We start from the raw sequence: 15982 nt of genomic DNA on the forward strand, positions 1-15982 counted from the left end.
GAGAGAGGTCTGTCTCCTAAACATACACAGCCAAGAGTTGCCCTGTTGATAGACACTGACCATGTATGATATATTTAAAAATAATTATTGTGTTAATTAATAGATAAAATAGATTTGTGCAGTTTTGAGCCATCAGAAGATATAATAATTTCTCTTATTTCACCTTGTTTGTTTCCAAAGAGAATGAGACTATCGTAATTATTTAATGAACAGATTGCCTCAGAGATGTTTTTCATGCACCCTTAAAGCACAAAAATGGCATGATTGACTTTTATGGTTTCATTAAGAAATCTGCAGAAAGATATTTTTTATATAATGATCAAGGATTTTATTATCATAGTCTCTCTCATCAGTTTCATATCATTACAGAAAATGTTATTGTACAGAGTTGTTCAATAATGTCTCCTCATTGCTTGGGGATTTTCCTCTGAAGTGCTGGTCACATATCTGTACAATATGATTCTTATTTTTTAACTGTACATTTTTGTGTAGTAAGTTAAAAAGGCTGTCAGCACTTAAAGAAGCTGTTTCATCATTTCTTCCCCTCTCGTTTTTGAATTTATTCAAATAAAACATTAGCCAGTGACTCCACCCCTGGGGGCAGGGGAGGAGCTTCACCAGGTCATGTGACTATAAGGAAGCTTCAGGGATAGGGCGGGCTGGCATGTGTCCCCCCAGGCACACCCTTCATCCACCCATGCGTTTGGCACTGCGTACATAAACAAGACTCACAAGATAAACAACAAGCAAAGCTCTTTGTGAAGCCATAATGATGCATATTAATGGGAGAAAAAACAGGAGTGTCACATGAATGACACCCGAGACAGAAAGTGCCATTTTCCAGTACCACACACGATTTTGAACTTGTTGTCTTTTCCTCCCATTTTCAAAAACAGAGATTCAATTTATTCGTCTGTTTTTTTGTGTGTTTAGATGAGGAAATAACGTAGATATTTGTGCCTGGCAGGCCCCTACCGCTTTCTATTAAAATGCTACAGCTATTGATAAGATCTAGCATTGAACACACAGAGCAAATGCAATGAAAAGAACAAAGTTGTCTTAATATAATAATAATGAGAAGAATAATGATAATCATTAATAATAAGAGTAATAATAATATATTACAGAATAAATCTCTTTTATAATTAGATTTTTTACTTAAAAGTTATATCTTTTTTGTTTGAAATACTAGAATCTTCTTTTTTAAATATGTATCTAGTTTTGTGATCAAGATGTTGACTATACTTCAACGTTATCCAAATCAATAAAAACCAGCTGTGCCATTGCATATTACAGAGATAGTCGATGATATGTGGGCATGCACCGTGAACCACCCCCTCCCTCCGTGGTCTCCCCTCGGCTCCTCTCGTCCCTCGTTGATGACATCATAGCCGTCCTATCACCATGACGTCCACCACCTCGCCCTTGTGCAGCTCCACGTATTGCTCTGTTTTAGGAGGGAGCATAAGGAGCCCGTTGGCACTGCGCATGCTCATTAGCCTGCTGTTCACCTGGTTCCCTGTGAGAGAGAAGAGAGAGAGAGAGAGAGAGAGAGAGAGAGAGAGAGAGAGAGAGAGAGAGATAGGCCGAGACATGAGAGAGAGAGAGAGAGAAAGAGAGAGAAACAGAGAGAGAGAGAGAGAGAGATAGGCCGAGACATGAGAGAGAGAGAGAGAGAGAGAGAGAGAGAGAGAAAGAGAGAGAGAGAGAGAGATAGGCCGAGACATGAGAGAGAGAGAGAAAGAGAGAGAGAGAGAGAGAGAGAGAGAGAGAGAGAGAGAGAGAGAGAGAGAGAGAGAGAGAGAGAAGAGACAGGCCGAGACATAAGAAAGAGAGATATATTACACATTCAGCAAGCAAACACCATTCTCCGGGCTCAAGATTGTAAATGAAAACAAGTGGTAGCAACAGTAGTAGTAGGTTTAAATGGTAGCAACAGTAGTGGTAGCAACAGTAGTAGTGGTAGGTTTAAGTGGTAGCAACAGTAGTGATAGTAACAGTAGTGGTAATAACAGTAGTGGTAGCAACAGTAGTGATATTAACAGTAGTGGTAGCAACAGTAGTAGTGGAAGGTTTAAGTGGTAGCAACAGTAGTGATAGTAACAGTAGTGGTAGTAACAGTAGTGATAGTAACTGTAGTGGTAGTACCAGTAGTGATAGTAACAGTAGTGATAGTAACAGTAGTGGTAGTAACAGTAGTGGTAGCAACAGTAGTGGTAGGTTTAAGTGGTAACAACAGTAGTGGTAGCAACAGTAGTGGTAGCAACAGTAGTGATAGTAACAGTAGTGGTAGCAACAGTAGTGATAGTAACAGTAGTGGTAGTAACAGTAGTAGTAGGTTTAATTGGTAGCAACAGTAGTGGTAGTAACAGTAGTGGTAGCAACAGTAGTAGTAGGTTTTAGTGGTAGCAACAGTAAATTTGCATTTTCTTTAAATTATTAGTGTTGCTTTCCTTTTTTTTAGTAGATAAAACCTTAAAAGAACCCCCCCCCCCCCACACAGACATAGGCATGTACACACAAGTACACATGTGCACACACACATATGCATACACACTCAGATGGACGCATGCACTCATGTGCATGCACACACACACACACACAGACACACACAGACACACACACACACACACACACACACACACACACACACACACACACACACACACACACACACACACACACACACACACACACACACACACACACACGTGTTTGTACCTGTGCTCTGGGCCCAAGGAAGGGGCTCCTGATGGTGCCACGTTAAGATACAGCGGTGATACTCAGGGCGTGGGTCAAGTTTCACATCACAGGACAACTGCAAACAACCCACAGAGCAATAGTACGTGCCTGCTGTTTCTGGGCAGCGAAGGAAAAGCTGATACAGCATGCGTAATGACACTGAGCCATACAGCGTTAGACCTGCGGTCAGAACTCACCCTGGCTTTGATGATGGTGGGCCGTGGGTCCAGAATTCCCTGCATCTTCCTCAAGGCGGGGATGACAAAGAGGTTACACGTGACCACGGCCGACACGGGATTACCTGCGATTGCAAATCAAAGAAAAGCATTTCATCCATCTCTTCAAATATGGAGACGGCCTTGATCAAGTTGAGCTTGCGATACGAGAGACGTTTTAAAATAAGCTCTCCATCTCACTATCCACTTTGTTAGAAACATTTTTTAGAAACATTTTATGATGACCAGTTTTAGACTACAATCCAAACGTTGCCATGTACAATTTGTATTGGCCATTCTCCAACCCTTAACACAATTATACCAGCACAAAACCCAATACCACACCAATACTGGGGCAGTATTAATACTGTGGGAAGCATAGACAGTGGGCCTGTGCTTCAAACACCACCTAGTGATGGAAACACCACCTAGTGATGTATGGTGTAGAGGGAGTCAGACAACCCGTACATGTCAACAGGCCACAGTCTGGAACAGTGCACCAAGCACACAGGTGGAGCTAATAAAGCATCCAGTGAACATGGGTGGAGCTTGTTTTAAATATACGTCTACTTTAAATCTCTACTTTAAATCTTTCACTATAAGTCTACTAAGAATGTACCAAGAGACTCTCTCACCATCCCTACCTGGTAGAGCAAAGATAAGCTTTCGTGTACCATCCATGTCCAAAGTAGCAAATGTTGTGGGGAGACTATTTTGAAGAAACAAAAAACAAATCAGATTTTCTGCTGCCTCGTTAAAGCTTCACTGTCCCTTTAAGGACCCATGCATCCGCCCACTTACCCTGGTTTCATAAAGACACGCCCAAAGTGGATCTGAGCATGGAGGTCAATGTCAAGTACCTGCTTCAGGTAGTCCTGTCAAAATGGGCCAATTAACCGGGCACGTTAACAATGAGACATGAATTCTTGTGGAAATGCAGACAGTCCCATATGACAAGAGGAAAATAAAATCAATTAAAAATAAAAACCATTTTTGGTTGATTCTAGAATGGGCCACTAGATGTCAGCACGGAGCTGAATAAATGTGAATAAAGCTTTGTATTAAGGACTCTAGAGGAGGTGCAGTGTAGTCTTTCCTCTGCTCCAAATAAATAAACAAGCAAACAAACAAATAAATAAAAACACATGAATGAATGAATGGCAGCATGGCCACACCTTCTCCCCCATGGACACGCCCCCTGAGGTGATGATGACGTCGGCGCGGCTGATGCCCTCGTTCAGGGCGTTCAGGAGGTCATCTGGGCTGTAGGCATGACACGACAGCAACAGTTACCAGGACAGCCACCCACCTTACAGTAAGCACACTTCATTCAGACCCTGTCACGCTGTACCCTGTCAGGTTCTCCTGCGCCCGTAGGCACACCGTAACTCCGACGAAGTGTTTCTGAGCGGACACCGAGGCACTTACGCAAGTCGTTCCGGGGGAAAAAAAGCGTAAACGTAAGCTTCCCCTCCGTAACGGAGAAATGTACCAAACATTATCCAACAAGGCACTGAAATCCAGCCTTAAAAGCTCCAGCCTGACGGGCTGATTCTGCTGTGTACCGTTACCCCCCAGGTGTGGCGTGAGAAGGCTCACTTGTCTCCCACGATGCCCAGGTTGATGGTGGGGTAGCCGTGCTCCTGGATGGTGGCGAGCAGCGTGGAGCGGTTGGAGTCGCGAATCTTCCCGGGGTGGAGGTCGTCCTCTGGGTTCAGCAGCTGCGGGACCGGAGGGTGAGACAGCGCAGACCAATCACAGAGCGCCACAGTGACCCTCCCACAAGCCACGCCTCCACAAGCCACGCCCATCACCAGACTTCGGAGGCCCAGCAAATCCCAGTCGGTGTGGTAGAAACAATGCTTTAGAAATCACATTATCTGCCAGCACATCGGTGCATGTGTATATGTGTACTGTGCGCTGTGTGTGCTTGGTTCACGAACCTCGTTGCCTGTGGACATGACGGCCACCACGGGGAACTTGTGCACTTCCACCTCCGTCACTCCGACCGTGGCCAAGAGCCCGATCTCCGAGGGGCCCATATGGGTGCCTTTGGCCAGCACACACTCACCACGCTTTATATCATGGCCAATGGGCCTGAAACGAAGGAAGTAAAGGAGGTTTGAGATGATGGATTTCTCTTGATCTCTCCCTCTCTTACACACACACACACACACACACACACACACACACACACACACACACACACACACACACACACACACACACACACACACACACACACACACACACACACACACACACACACAGCTTACCTGATGTCCTGTCCTGGACGTGCTTGCACCAGGATGCGCACCTCAAGTTCTTCTGTGCCCTAAAGGACGAGTATTTAAAACCGCCACTGACTTATAAAACCCATCATAAAATCCTTCACGTTCCACCATATTAATTTCATAAACGGCCATTAGCAGCACAAGCACAGGTCACTTCTGCTCTCTACACCGCCCTCCATGCTGTCGTAGCTACACCCAGCTCCACGTACGCCGTGCTGTGTAAACACCACGGTATGAACAGCAGTTGTAACTCTGTGATAAGGTGCGTGCGAGTGTGTGTAAACACCACGGTATGAACAGCAGTCGTAACTCTGTGATAAGGTGCGTACGATTGTGTGTGTAAACACCACGGTATGAACAGCAGTCGTAACTCTGTGATAAGGTGCGTACGATTGTGTGTGTAAACACCACGGTATGAACAGCAGTCGTAACTCTGTGATAAGGTGCGTGCGAGTGTGTGTAAACACCACGGTATGAACAGCAGTCATAACTCTGTGATAAGGTGCGTGCGAGTGTGTGTAAACGTGGTGGAGCAGACTCACGTCCTCGGACTCACGCAGGAGCTCTGTGTCCTCCACCTGCACTACGGCATCAGCGCCGCATGGGATGGGGGCCCCTGTGGTGACCCGCATCACCTGGCCCGGCATCACCGTGTGGGTGGGCTGGGGGGGGGGGGTGTGGTCCAGGTGAAGATGCAACATATAAAACAAAACAAACAGCAAAGAATGAGGGCGCCACCACGGACGGGCCTCAACTTTAGAAACGTTCTTCTCCTGTCCGGTTTAAACCGTTAGTCTCTAGTAATTTTCTAGCATTGCTGTGGAATCGAAGCTTTTAAAAAAAGGAACTTGAACATTTGAGGCTAGGAGTGAGACTCCAGTCATCAGTGGTCACCTCTAGCTGCGTGATCATGTCCACTCAGCTCGGTGTATTGAGTGAGTGGAGACTGCGTGCAACATGGGGCCGTGTGGGCTCTAAACTAAACGTTTCGGGAGCGTCCTGCCGGTGTCTCTCTGATTATAACTACTGTTTGAGGACAGTCTCACCTGCTCTCCTGCCTGTGACTCGCCGATGATGAATCTGTCACCAGGGCCGTCGGCCGCTGCCGTGAGGGAACAGAACGAACCGTCATACACGAGTGCAAACAGCACATGCTACACACCACACATGCACCAACACACACTTATACATACTACACACTCCTTGACTTCAAATGCTACACTAAACTATTTTGTTTCCACAGGTAAAAATATGTATTGCAGCACCCAAGAAAGCTTATTTTTTTGCTTTAACTATTCACTTGTGAATATGTACAAAGATGAAACACTTCAACTCAGCCGTGTACGTGTACGAAACCCTACGAGGAAACCGTTGAAGAACAAGATGGCAACACCTGCTGGTGTCTGTGTCTCAGAGCAGAAGGGTGATATGGCAGAGACGGCAGAACCCCGGTACTCAGCTTTATGAAGTAAGTAAGTCGGTTCTGAAGCACTTTCTATGACCCCGGTGAGAGAGAACGTGGTTCTGTATGGAGCAGTGTAACGAAACCGCAAACTGTTTGACATTCATCCCCCGAGAAGCTTATTTCGACCCCACTTTGTACCACAGATGACTGATCCGGCGAACACGGAGGCTTGTCACAGGAAGTGAAGCGTGAGCTAACAAGGTTTGTCATAATGCCAGGCAAACAGCCTTATCATGATTTAGCGTGACTGACAGAGCGAGAGAAAGAGAGAGAGAGAGAAAGAGAGAGTAAAATGTAGAGGCTACGTTTGGGGGGAGGGGGGTTCTGAATCACTGTAATATCAGTATGGAGGCTCCAGAATTAGAAGCTACACATATAGTGAGTCACCACTGACGACTTGTAGCCACAGGCGGTAAGAAAGTTGACAGAGACAGAACAACTCCTTCGGGGGCACAAGGTTACGCCTGCGGCAGGCGGGGAGACGGACACAATGCCTCCATTCGCCTGGGCCAACAGCATTTATGAAATGTGTTAGTATGACATCTTAATCCCACGGTCATACTTTAGGACAGCAGGTAGTGTTTAATGAGCCACTGAAAGAATTCAGTCAGGGTGATCTTTTTTTTCTTGTTAACATTCTTTAGAACATCCAATTTGATTTTTGTGCATGCCCACACACATATCCAGATATCCACACACACACACACACACACACACACACACACACACACACACACACACACACACACACACACGCCTATAATTACAAACAGAGCGTGTCACATACCTCTAACAGCATAGCCATCCTTAACAGAGGCAGGAAAGGGAGGCAGGTTGTCTTTGGCATAAACATCCTGAGCCAAAACTCGACCCATTCCATCTGAGAGAGAAGAGCACACACACACACACACACAAACACACACACACACACACACACACACACACACACACACACACACACACACACACACACACACACACACACACACACACACACACACACACACACACACACATACACACATATACACACACATACACACACACACACACACAGATTCTAAATGATTCATTCTAACTCCCATTCTACAAAATTAAGTGCTGTCTTTTCCAGTTGCTTAAACACAACAGTGATCACATTATCTAAATGAATAATTCTCAAAACCATATAAGAGTACCATAGTCTGTCAAATCCTGCCATAGTCTTTGAAATCCTTCTCTCTCAGTCCTCTGCACTCTAACTGCATACTCAAAACAATTAATCTCTTAAGAAATATAGTACAGTCTTTCTGTGATGCTGGGTAAAACATCGTCCATTCAAGAAATCGATCCTCTAAACAAAACGCACCCTGTATATCATTTCATGGTAAGAAAGGGAATATGAGAGGAAAAAGAGAAAAGAAAAAGAGAGATAGAGGGAGAGAGAGGGGGATAGAGAGAGGGATAGAAAGAGAGAGAGACGGAGAGAGGGATCTCCCAGAACTCTGCCCAAAGCTTCAGAGGGCATAAATATAACTGGGGCTGTGTCTGTTCTCTTAGCTTGTGTGTAGGTGTTCAGATATATGGCTACGGGTATGAGACAGTGGGATTAGAGTGCGGTACACCAGAGAGCGTCTCACACACACGTGCGACACAACCAGAGAGCCTCTCACACACACGTGCAACACGCCAGAGAACCTCTCACACACGTATCAGAGTGTGGCACACCAGAGAGCACCTCACACACACGTGCGACACAACCAGAGAGCCTCTCACACACATGCAGTCCCTTCAGACAGCGGTGAAAAAACCCAGTAACTAAAAGATCATGTCAGCAAAAACAAAACAAAACATGCGAGTGAAGACGTAATGACAAATAATTAAAACAATGAAAATGTCTGAAAGTCACGAAAGGCTCTAAGAAGTGAGAATCTGAGTGTGTATGGGTGTGTGTGTGTGTTTATGTGCTACCTCTGTAATTGATGATCTCAGTGGTCAGGACTGGAGTCATCTCCAGCACAGTGATGAAGGCCTTGTCCATGGAGGTGAGGGGGAACGGGGACATACGGTGTCTCCGGGCCACTTTAGTGATGTCCACCGCACTGTGACCTGCACACACACACACAAACATGTATGTGCACATATAAACAAACACAGACACACACATTTATCAAGATAATAGAAAAAGATACACACTGACAGGTATCAGAATAAATACACGCACACACAGGCACGCACACACACACAAACACAAACATTACAGAAAGGGAGTAACTGACCTCTGTGAGTTGTGGATAAAAATAAATGGTATCATAGCTCTTAGCTCATAGCTCAGTGTGTGTTTCAAACCTCTTTTCTTCTGTTTATCCAAGATGAAATTAACTGCAAACACTAATCAACCTTAACGCTTTCATGCTATGAGTCTGAACATTACATCTTTATTCCATTTAACACTGCACCTTTTTGTTTGATAGTTTACTGTTCTGTTGTACTTTGCTCTCATTCATTTCATAGTTATACAAAGTGCTTTGTAAACCTTACATAAATATATACATAAATGCGCTACGTGCTAAACGAAGATTGATTTTTACATTATTTTTACGAATGCACAATTTCCAGAAAGGAGACGCCGGGCCGTGGTAAAGAAGACGTGGTTCGGCCCATCTAACAGTGACTGTGTTAGGGAGGTGATGGATATGTGTCTAGGACAGGGTGGAGGAGAGTGAGGCACAACATCACTTCTCCTTTCAACACAACATCCACCCTAAATCCCCTCCTACTCTAAACAAACACATCGGAGTGGCAGAGAGGACAAGCTCTGCAGGGAGTGCACACACACACACACACACACACGCGCACATACACATGCGCTCACGCACACACACACACGCGCGCGCACATACACATGCGCTCACGCACACACACACACACACACACACACACACACACACACACACACACACACACACACACACACACACGCACATACACATGCGCTCACACACACACACACACACACACACACGCGCACATACACATGCGCTCACGCACACACACACACACACACACACGCACATACACATGCGCTCACACACACACACACACACACACACACACACACACACACACGCGCATGCGCGCGACTTACTCGCCCGTAAGATATTTTCTTTGCTGCTGCATCGTGATTGCACCTGTACACAAAGAGAAAGAAACAGACATGGAAAGAGAAGCAGAGAAGCAAGGGAATAGTAAAGGAATGAAGGCAAGATGGAGTGAGAGAGAGAGAGAGAGAGAGAGAGAGAGAGAGAGAGAGAGAGAGAGAGAGAAAGAGAAGGAAAATATAGAGTGTTAGTTTCAAAAACCGTAGACCTTTTTGTGGAAATGCTTGATGAGATGCTGGCTGCGTTCTGAAGAAAAATGGAAAATGCAAAACCATGAAGTCAGACCTGCGTAACCTGGGATCACGGCTATGAAACAACAATGCAACTCTCACTATGAAGTAACAGGCAAAAAGGAACATGTAAATCTGATTGGTGAGCAGATCTAAATCGAGTTTACTAGCTACTCCTTTTCAAAATAACCTTGACAAACGCCATCTGCTGACACTGAACCTGCCTTACCATCGGTCCATACCTCATCAAATACGCTGGTACCGAACATTTGTAGCCCTGAAAGTCAGCCCCGAAGCCTTTTCAAAGCTCTACCACAGACAGAGAGACATACATGGCAACTTTCATCCAAGCTCTCATAAAAATGTGTGTTTACAGTGCTGTCTGTAAGTTATTAGACGAGGACAAATATTTAGTTGTTTCTGCTCGGCGCACTGACATATTGGATATGGAAAAGAACATAACAGGATGAAATACAGAATGTCAGGCATGTTTTGTTTTTTTTTGCCCCACTTATGCTGGATGAACTGGAATCAGAACTGTTTATTTACCACGGAAAAACGACGCACCTGAACTCATCACGTCAAACGAGTGCCTCAGAACTCGCCGGAAGCCATTTCGCCTCACAGCAGAATAGTGGCACAAAACCTTGCATCAAACGTCAGTCGCCGTCTTCTAGACCAAACTAGTCACGTGACCTGAAGCCCTCAGCATCGGAGCGCAAAACGACTGCGCTACACACCCTGAAGAGGAGTAACTAACCCATGACGTCTGTGAGCTGTGGACTTCAAAGGATCAGCTGCAAAGTACTGAACATGACGATTTATTTTGCCATTTTCTGCCATTACCTTTGATCTTCTAACATGGGGGAACTATATCTAAAATGGCTGTGAAACATATGGACTTCCCTCACTACAGGTGTTAACACCAGGCTAAAGCTAACGCTGCACCCTTTACGCTAGCGTCACCGTGTCACATCACATCCAAGAAGGGGACGGGTCTCCCCTTTGAGTCTTGGTTCCTCTCAAGTCTTTGGCTTGGACTTGGACATATGTAAAGGTACCTTGTGACAACAGTCGTCGTAAAAAGAGCCATACAAATACTGGACCACAGAGCCTAAACCACTGTCACTGTCCAGTTCCTTACAGACAGCTCCATATGGATATCTGTTTAAGACACCCATACACAACCCATGGAGTGGATGAAAAAATTACTTGGGAAATATGGATGCTGTGTGTACATGAAACCATTGTGTGTGTGTGTGTGTGTGTGTGTGTGTGTGTGTGTGTGTGTGTGTCACCATGGACGTAATTTTGATTTCAAAAGTGGGGGGGACATGGATTCGTCGCTATATAAATATTTGGTTTTAACCGTAAAAACTGGAGGGGACTTTTGAAAAAGTGGGGGGGACATGTCCCCCCCGTCCCCCCCCAAATTACGTCCATGTGTGTCACTATATCTTAAATACAATCAGGTTAGGTGGGCGACACCATGGCAGCACCAGACCTGTCAGGTGTAGCTGACCTCATGGGGTCATAGGTCACGCAGGCGAACACCGGGGACCCGATTCTGCCAGACAGCAGACAAAAGGGGGGGATGGAAGAAGAATAGAGATGAAATGAGAGAGATGGAGTGAGGGATATGGAGTGATGGAGATGGAGTGATTGAGTTGAAGTGAGGGAGAAAATGAGGGAGTTGAAGTGAGGAAGAAAATGAGGGAGATGAAGTGAGAGAGATGGAGTGAGGGAAATGAAGTGAGAGAGATGGAGTGAGAGAGATGGAGTGAGAGAGATGGAGTGAGGGAGATGGAGTGAGAGAGATGGAGTGAGGGAGAAAATGAGGGAGATGGAGTGAGAGAGATGGAGTGAGAGAGATGAAGTTAGAGAGATGGAGTGAGAGAGATGAAGTGAGAGAGATGGAGGGAGAGAGATGAAGTGAGAGAGATGGAGGGAGTGAGATGGAGTGAAGTGGATCTGGAAAACTACCAGAAAGGAAGCGAGAGAGCAGACATATTACATGTATAGAGAGATAGAGAGATGGAGAGTGAGAAAGACTGAGAGAGAGCAAGACTGCTGCAGCCACTGAGACCCAACACACCAAACAACAAAGCTAACAGAGGCAGAGCAGAGAGAGGGTAGAAGACAAGAAAAAAAAGAGAGAGAGACCAGCAACCGAGGAGAAACAGGGCTGAACTGAAGACCAGATCAGGATGGAGAAGAGCAAAGTGAATCGGGAAGAGGACGCTTCAAAGAGGAGCACCAAGGGCGTGCCGTTCCCCGTCTGACACAATCCGTCCATGACACAATAACGTAATGGTGAACTCGCATCTCGCTGAACCTCAGCCCATCTGTAGGAGTCCCGGCGCAACACCGTCGCTTCAGTCTGATGAGATCACAAATCACCAACGCTAAAAATGTCAGGCTAGAATTACTGCGCTACGCGTGTGCAAGTTTTATCTTTCCTTTGTCTCCCGCTTTAGCCTACGTGTTATTTCTTCATTTAAGCCTCAGCCATACAGAGGATAAAAATGGGGAAATGAATAAACTCAAATGTAATCGAACTAAAAGGCAAAATGACTCCGGAACTTTTGAATACGCGTTTATGTTAAGAGACGTAATTGGACTGTGGAGAACTTGAAGAATGAAAATGGATGGCACTTAATAGGAAGGGAGAAAACAGGACAGAAAGAAAATGAAAGAATACACGAAATGCGAGCAAAGAGCACAAACTCCACACGCAGAGAGAGAGAGAGAGAGAGAGAGAGAGAGAGAGAGAGAGAGAGAGAGAGAGAGAGAGAGAGAGAGAGAGAGAGAGAAAGGTGGGAAAGAGAGAGATATCTTTAGATTAGACAGAGATATCAAGAGAGGAGTGAGAGTGCGTGTGGAGTTGAGGCTCACGGGGTCGGTGAACAGTTAGGGATAGTTACTCGAGAGCTGAAGGTCCTATGGCTCCTCCGATCATCTTTAAGCCCCTCCAACCTACACTGGAGCTACAGTGGAGACAAAGTCAAGCGTCAGTCCATCAGTTCCCACGGACGGGCGGACAAAACACCAAACAAACAAGAAGCAACCAAAAAAGACAGCTCACAACAAACAGTATCAGAGAGAGAGAGAGAAAGAGAGAGAGAAGGAAAACAACAGGTAATTCTTCACTTTCAGGTGTATAAAAATATTCTTGTGAGCTTCTCAAATTTGCTTTACATGGATTCTGAATTTCAAGCAATTCAGCTGTGTACTGCAACTATAGCAGATGTAAGGTTATTATACATAGTTGTTCAGTTAGAAGAGAACTTTTAGTTTTATATTTTATATTTAAAGATATATATTTTTTATATATAGTTTAAAATAACACAAACACCTTAAAGTAAAGCTTTAATAAGGGATTCTGTAGGCAGTGATTGCAAACATGTGGATGTGGCATGAAAAACATATGGGGTGAAACGGAGCCAAGAAATGACAGATAGAGACATACAGTAAGAGGGAAAGAGGGATGACAAACAAGGAGAAAAAAAGAGAATGAGACGTCTGTCTCTGAGGGAGATGAATATATGACTGAACAGAACATGGGGCAAGTCAGCTGAAACAGGCACATACTTTCACTGTGTCCAGCACAACAGAAACGTCACAGTGACCTCTTTGTGTTAAACAAGAACTAACCCATCAAATAATAGTTACCCCACCCTAAAGTTCAGCTAGCCCCATGAAGGATTAAACCCCCAAAGATCTTCCAAAGAGAAGGAATAGCTAACTACATTGAAAATATGGAATCTCTGACTACTTTAAGAACAGCCATACAAAATGTCTGAGATTAAGTTAATAACCGTTAATTTGTTAGATTTAGAATGTGTTCAATTTCAGCTTGTTTAATGACCAGATAACCATTTGATTTAGATGTTTCTGTAGTAGCACAAATCAAATATTAGCTTTGAAGGTTTTATTACATGACAAAGACATCTGAAACAAATGTAGACATATGAATGAAATGTTTATGGACTATGACTGAAGATCATGGAGAGAGAGGAATGAGGTGATGTAGAACAAATGACCTGGCATTTCACACTCGTGCATACACAAACTTCAAAATATGATCACATATGTACATATGCACGCTCACACACATGCACACACCTACATACATACATACACATATGAACAAGCACACATACAGAACCACATATATATGGTTTGTATGCATACACTGTGACATTCATATACAGACACAAACACAAACACGCAAAGAAACACACACGCACGCACGCACACGCGCACACACACACACACACACACACACACACACACACACACACACACACACACACACACACACACACACACCACTTGAAACATCATCCTACACATCCTGTCCTACTCTATTTATGTAACTGATTTATCTTTTAATCAGACACAAACTACTATCAGCTGAGCACTCGTCAGATTGTGTGAGTTCAGGTATGTGTGAGTAAACTGTATGGCGCATGCATTACGGTTCGTTACAGATGTCAATATATTGGGCTATAGGCTCTAAATGATTTGTGTTGGACAGTTCTGGATGTAATTTTTGGTGACAGACCCATCTCAACTCTCAGTCCCAGCACTCCCACACAGACACATGGCACTGACACTTGGCACTCGTGGTGAGAATGAGGATCCATATGCAGAGGTAATAATACTTTTAATCCAAACAGTCCAAATCAGCGGCGTGTTAGCAAGAAGACAGAGGTGATAGAGGGCAAGGATGGGGGCATGAATTTAAGGCAGATATCCAGGTTTGGCAACAGAGAAACGATCCAAAACTAGGTAGAGAAACCAGAGGGCGAAGGCAGAATAGACAAAACTGATCAATAATCAAACACGATGAAGTCAAACAGGAATTACAATCCAAGAAAATGCTCGGTGGGGTCTCATAAAGATGTGGCGATACTTCGCAGAGTCATTTAATTGGGTAGGATTAAATAAAGATTTAATCAATAGAGATAAGACACAGCTGATAAAATAATTCCTAGTACTTGGTTGATAATGACCTCTGGCGGAGGGCCAGAGAAATGACGTTAGATCTGACAAAACTCCCCACAGAAGGCATGGCCCCCGACGCCAACAAGCACTAACACCGAGGATGACCCCTGGGTGCAGTTTGACTGGGGTTAGCCACGTGGAAGTCTCGGATGAGGGAAGGGTCCAGTAACATCGTCGGCAGTGACCCAACGGCTCTTTTTTTACACCATGACCCTCCCAATCCACCAAATCCTGCAATGTCTGCAGACATCGGCGAGAATCCATCAGGCCCCAAACCAGGTAGGTGGGAGAGCCATCGACGTTGAGAGGCAGAGGGGGTGGAGCCTGGACAGATGGGAACATGCTGGAGGAAGCAACAGGATTGAGAAGGGAAACGTGAAAGGTAGGAGAAGGACGATAATGCGGGAGGAGCTGCAGTCTCTAAGACTCTGGGTTAATGCGGTGCAGTACCTTGACGGGACTGATGTAGCATGGGTTAACTTTCCTGCACTTGTCCTTAAGGTGGAGATCGTGGATGGAGAGCCAGACAATCTTAATCTCCTCTTTAGTTCGGAGAAAGTCTCCCTCGCCTCCCTCGTCGTCCATCCTAGTGTCCGTGGCTTACCCTTCAAAAGGGAAGTGAGGGGGTTTGCAACAGATCTAAAACAGCAAATGAAGTGGCAATAGAAATTTGCAAAGACCAGAACCCTCTGCAGATCCTTCCTTGTTTGGGGCAGAGCTCAGTTATTAAGTTGTAGGTACTCTGGTGGTCTAGTTTAGTGAAGATCTATGCCTGTTGAAGCTGTTCTAGTGCGGGAGGGATGGACAAGGGATAAACTCTGTTCTTAGCGGGAGTAGTGCCAGGTAATAAATCTATAGTGCAATCCAAGGGTTGATTTGGAGGTAG

At 45.0% G+C, this 15982-nt stretch overlaps 1 protein-coding gene across 9 annotated transcripts in view; it reads right to left on the reverse strand.

Annotated features, from left to right (window-relative positions):
* Positions 1 to 326: 326 nt before the first annotated feature.
* Positions 327 to 15982, reverse strand: part of gphnb (gephyrin b) — a 119727-nt gene continuing 104071 nt past the window's right edge. For 4 of the 9 annotated variants that reach the window (XM_077017688.1, XM_077017683.1, XM_077017686.1 and 1 more), the window contains 15 exons: positions 13011 to 13073; positions 9844 to 9886; positions 8667 to 8804; positions 7504 to 7596; positions 6298 to 6353; positions 5794 to 5913; positions 5234 to 5292; positions 4901 to 5054; positions 4557 to 4678; positions 4133 to 4220; positions 3759 to 3832; positions 3593 to 3666; positions 2940 to 3043; positions 2722 to 2818; positions 327 to 1519 (listed from right to left, as the gene is read on the reverse strand). In XM_077017688.1, the coding sequence (XP_076873803.1) occupies positions 1386 to 1519; positions 2722 to 2818; positions 2940 to 3043; positions 3593 to 3666; positions 3759 to 3832; positions 4133 to 4220; positions 4557 to 4678; positions 4901 to 5054; positions 5234 to 5292; positions 5794 to 5913; positions 6298 to 6353; positions 7504 to 7596; positions 8667 to 8804; positions 9844 to 9886; positions 13011 to 13073 (1419 nt within the window). In that variant the 3' untranslated portion in view covers positions 327 to 1385. The remainder of the gene's footprint in view (positions 1520 to 2721; positions 2819 to 2939; positions 3044 to 3592; positions 3667 to 3758; positions 3833 to 4132; positions 4221 to 4556; positions 4679 to 4900; positions 5055 to 5233; positions 5293 to 5793; positions 5914 to 6297; positions 6354 to 7503; positions 7597 to 8666; positions 8805 to 9843; positions 9887 to 13010; positions 13074 to 15982) is intronic. The other 5 variants (XM_077017689.1, XM_077017687.1, XM_077017685.1 and 2 more) reach the window with 3 other exon arrangements.

Source organism: Brachyhypopomus gauderio, chromosome 9 (assembly GCF_052324685.1).
Source record: "Brachyhypopomus gauderio isolate BG-103 chromosome 9, BGAUD_0.2, whole genome shotgun sequence".
In the NCBI taxonomy this organism is placed as follows: domain Eukaryota; kingdom Metazoa; phylum Chordata; class Actinopteri; order Gymnotiformes; family Hypopomidae; genus Brachyhypopomus; species Brachyhypopomus gauderio.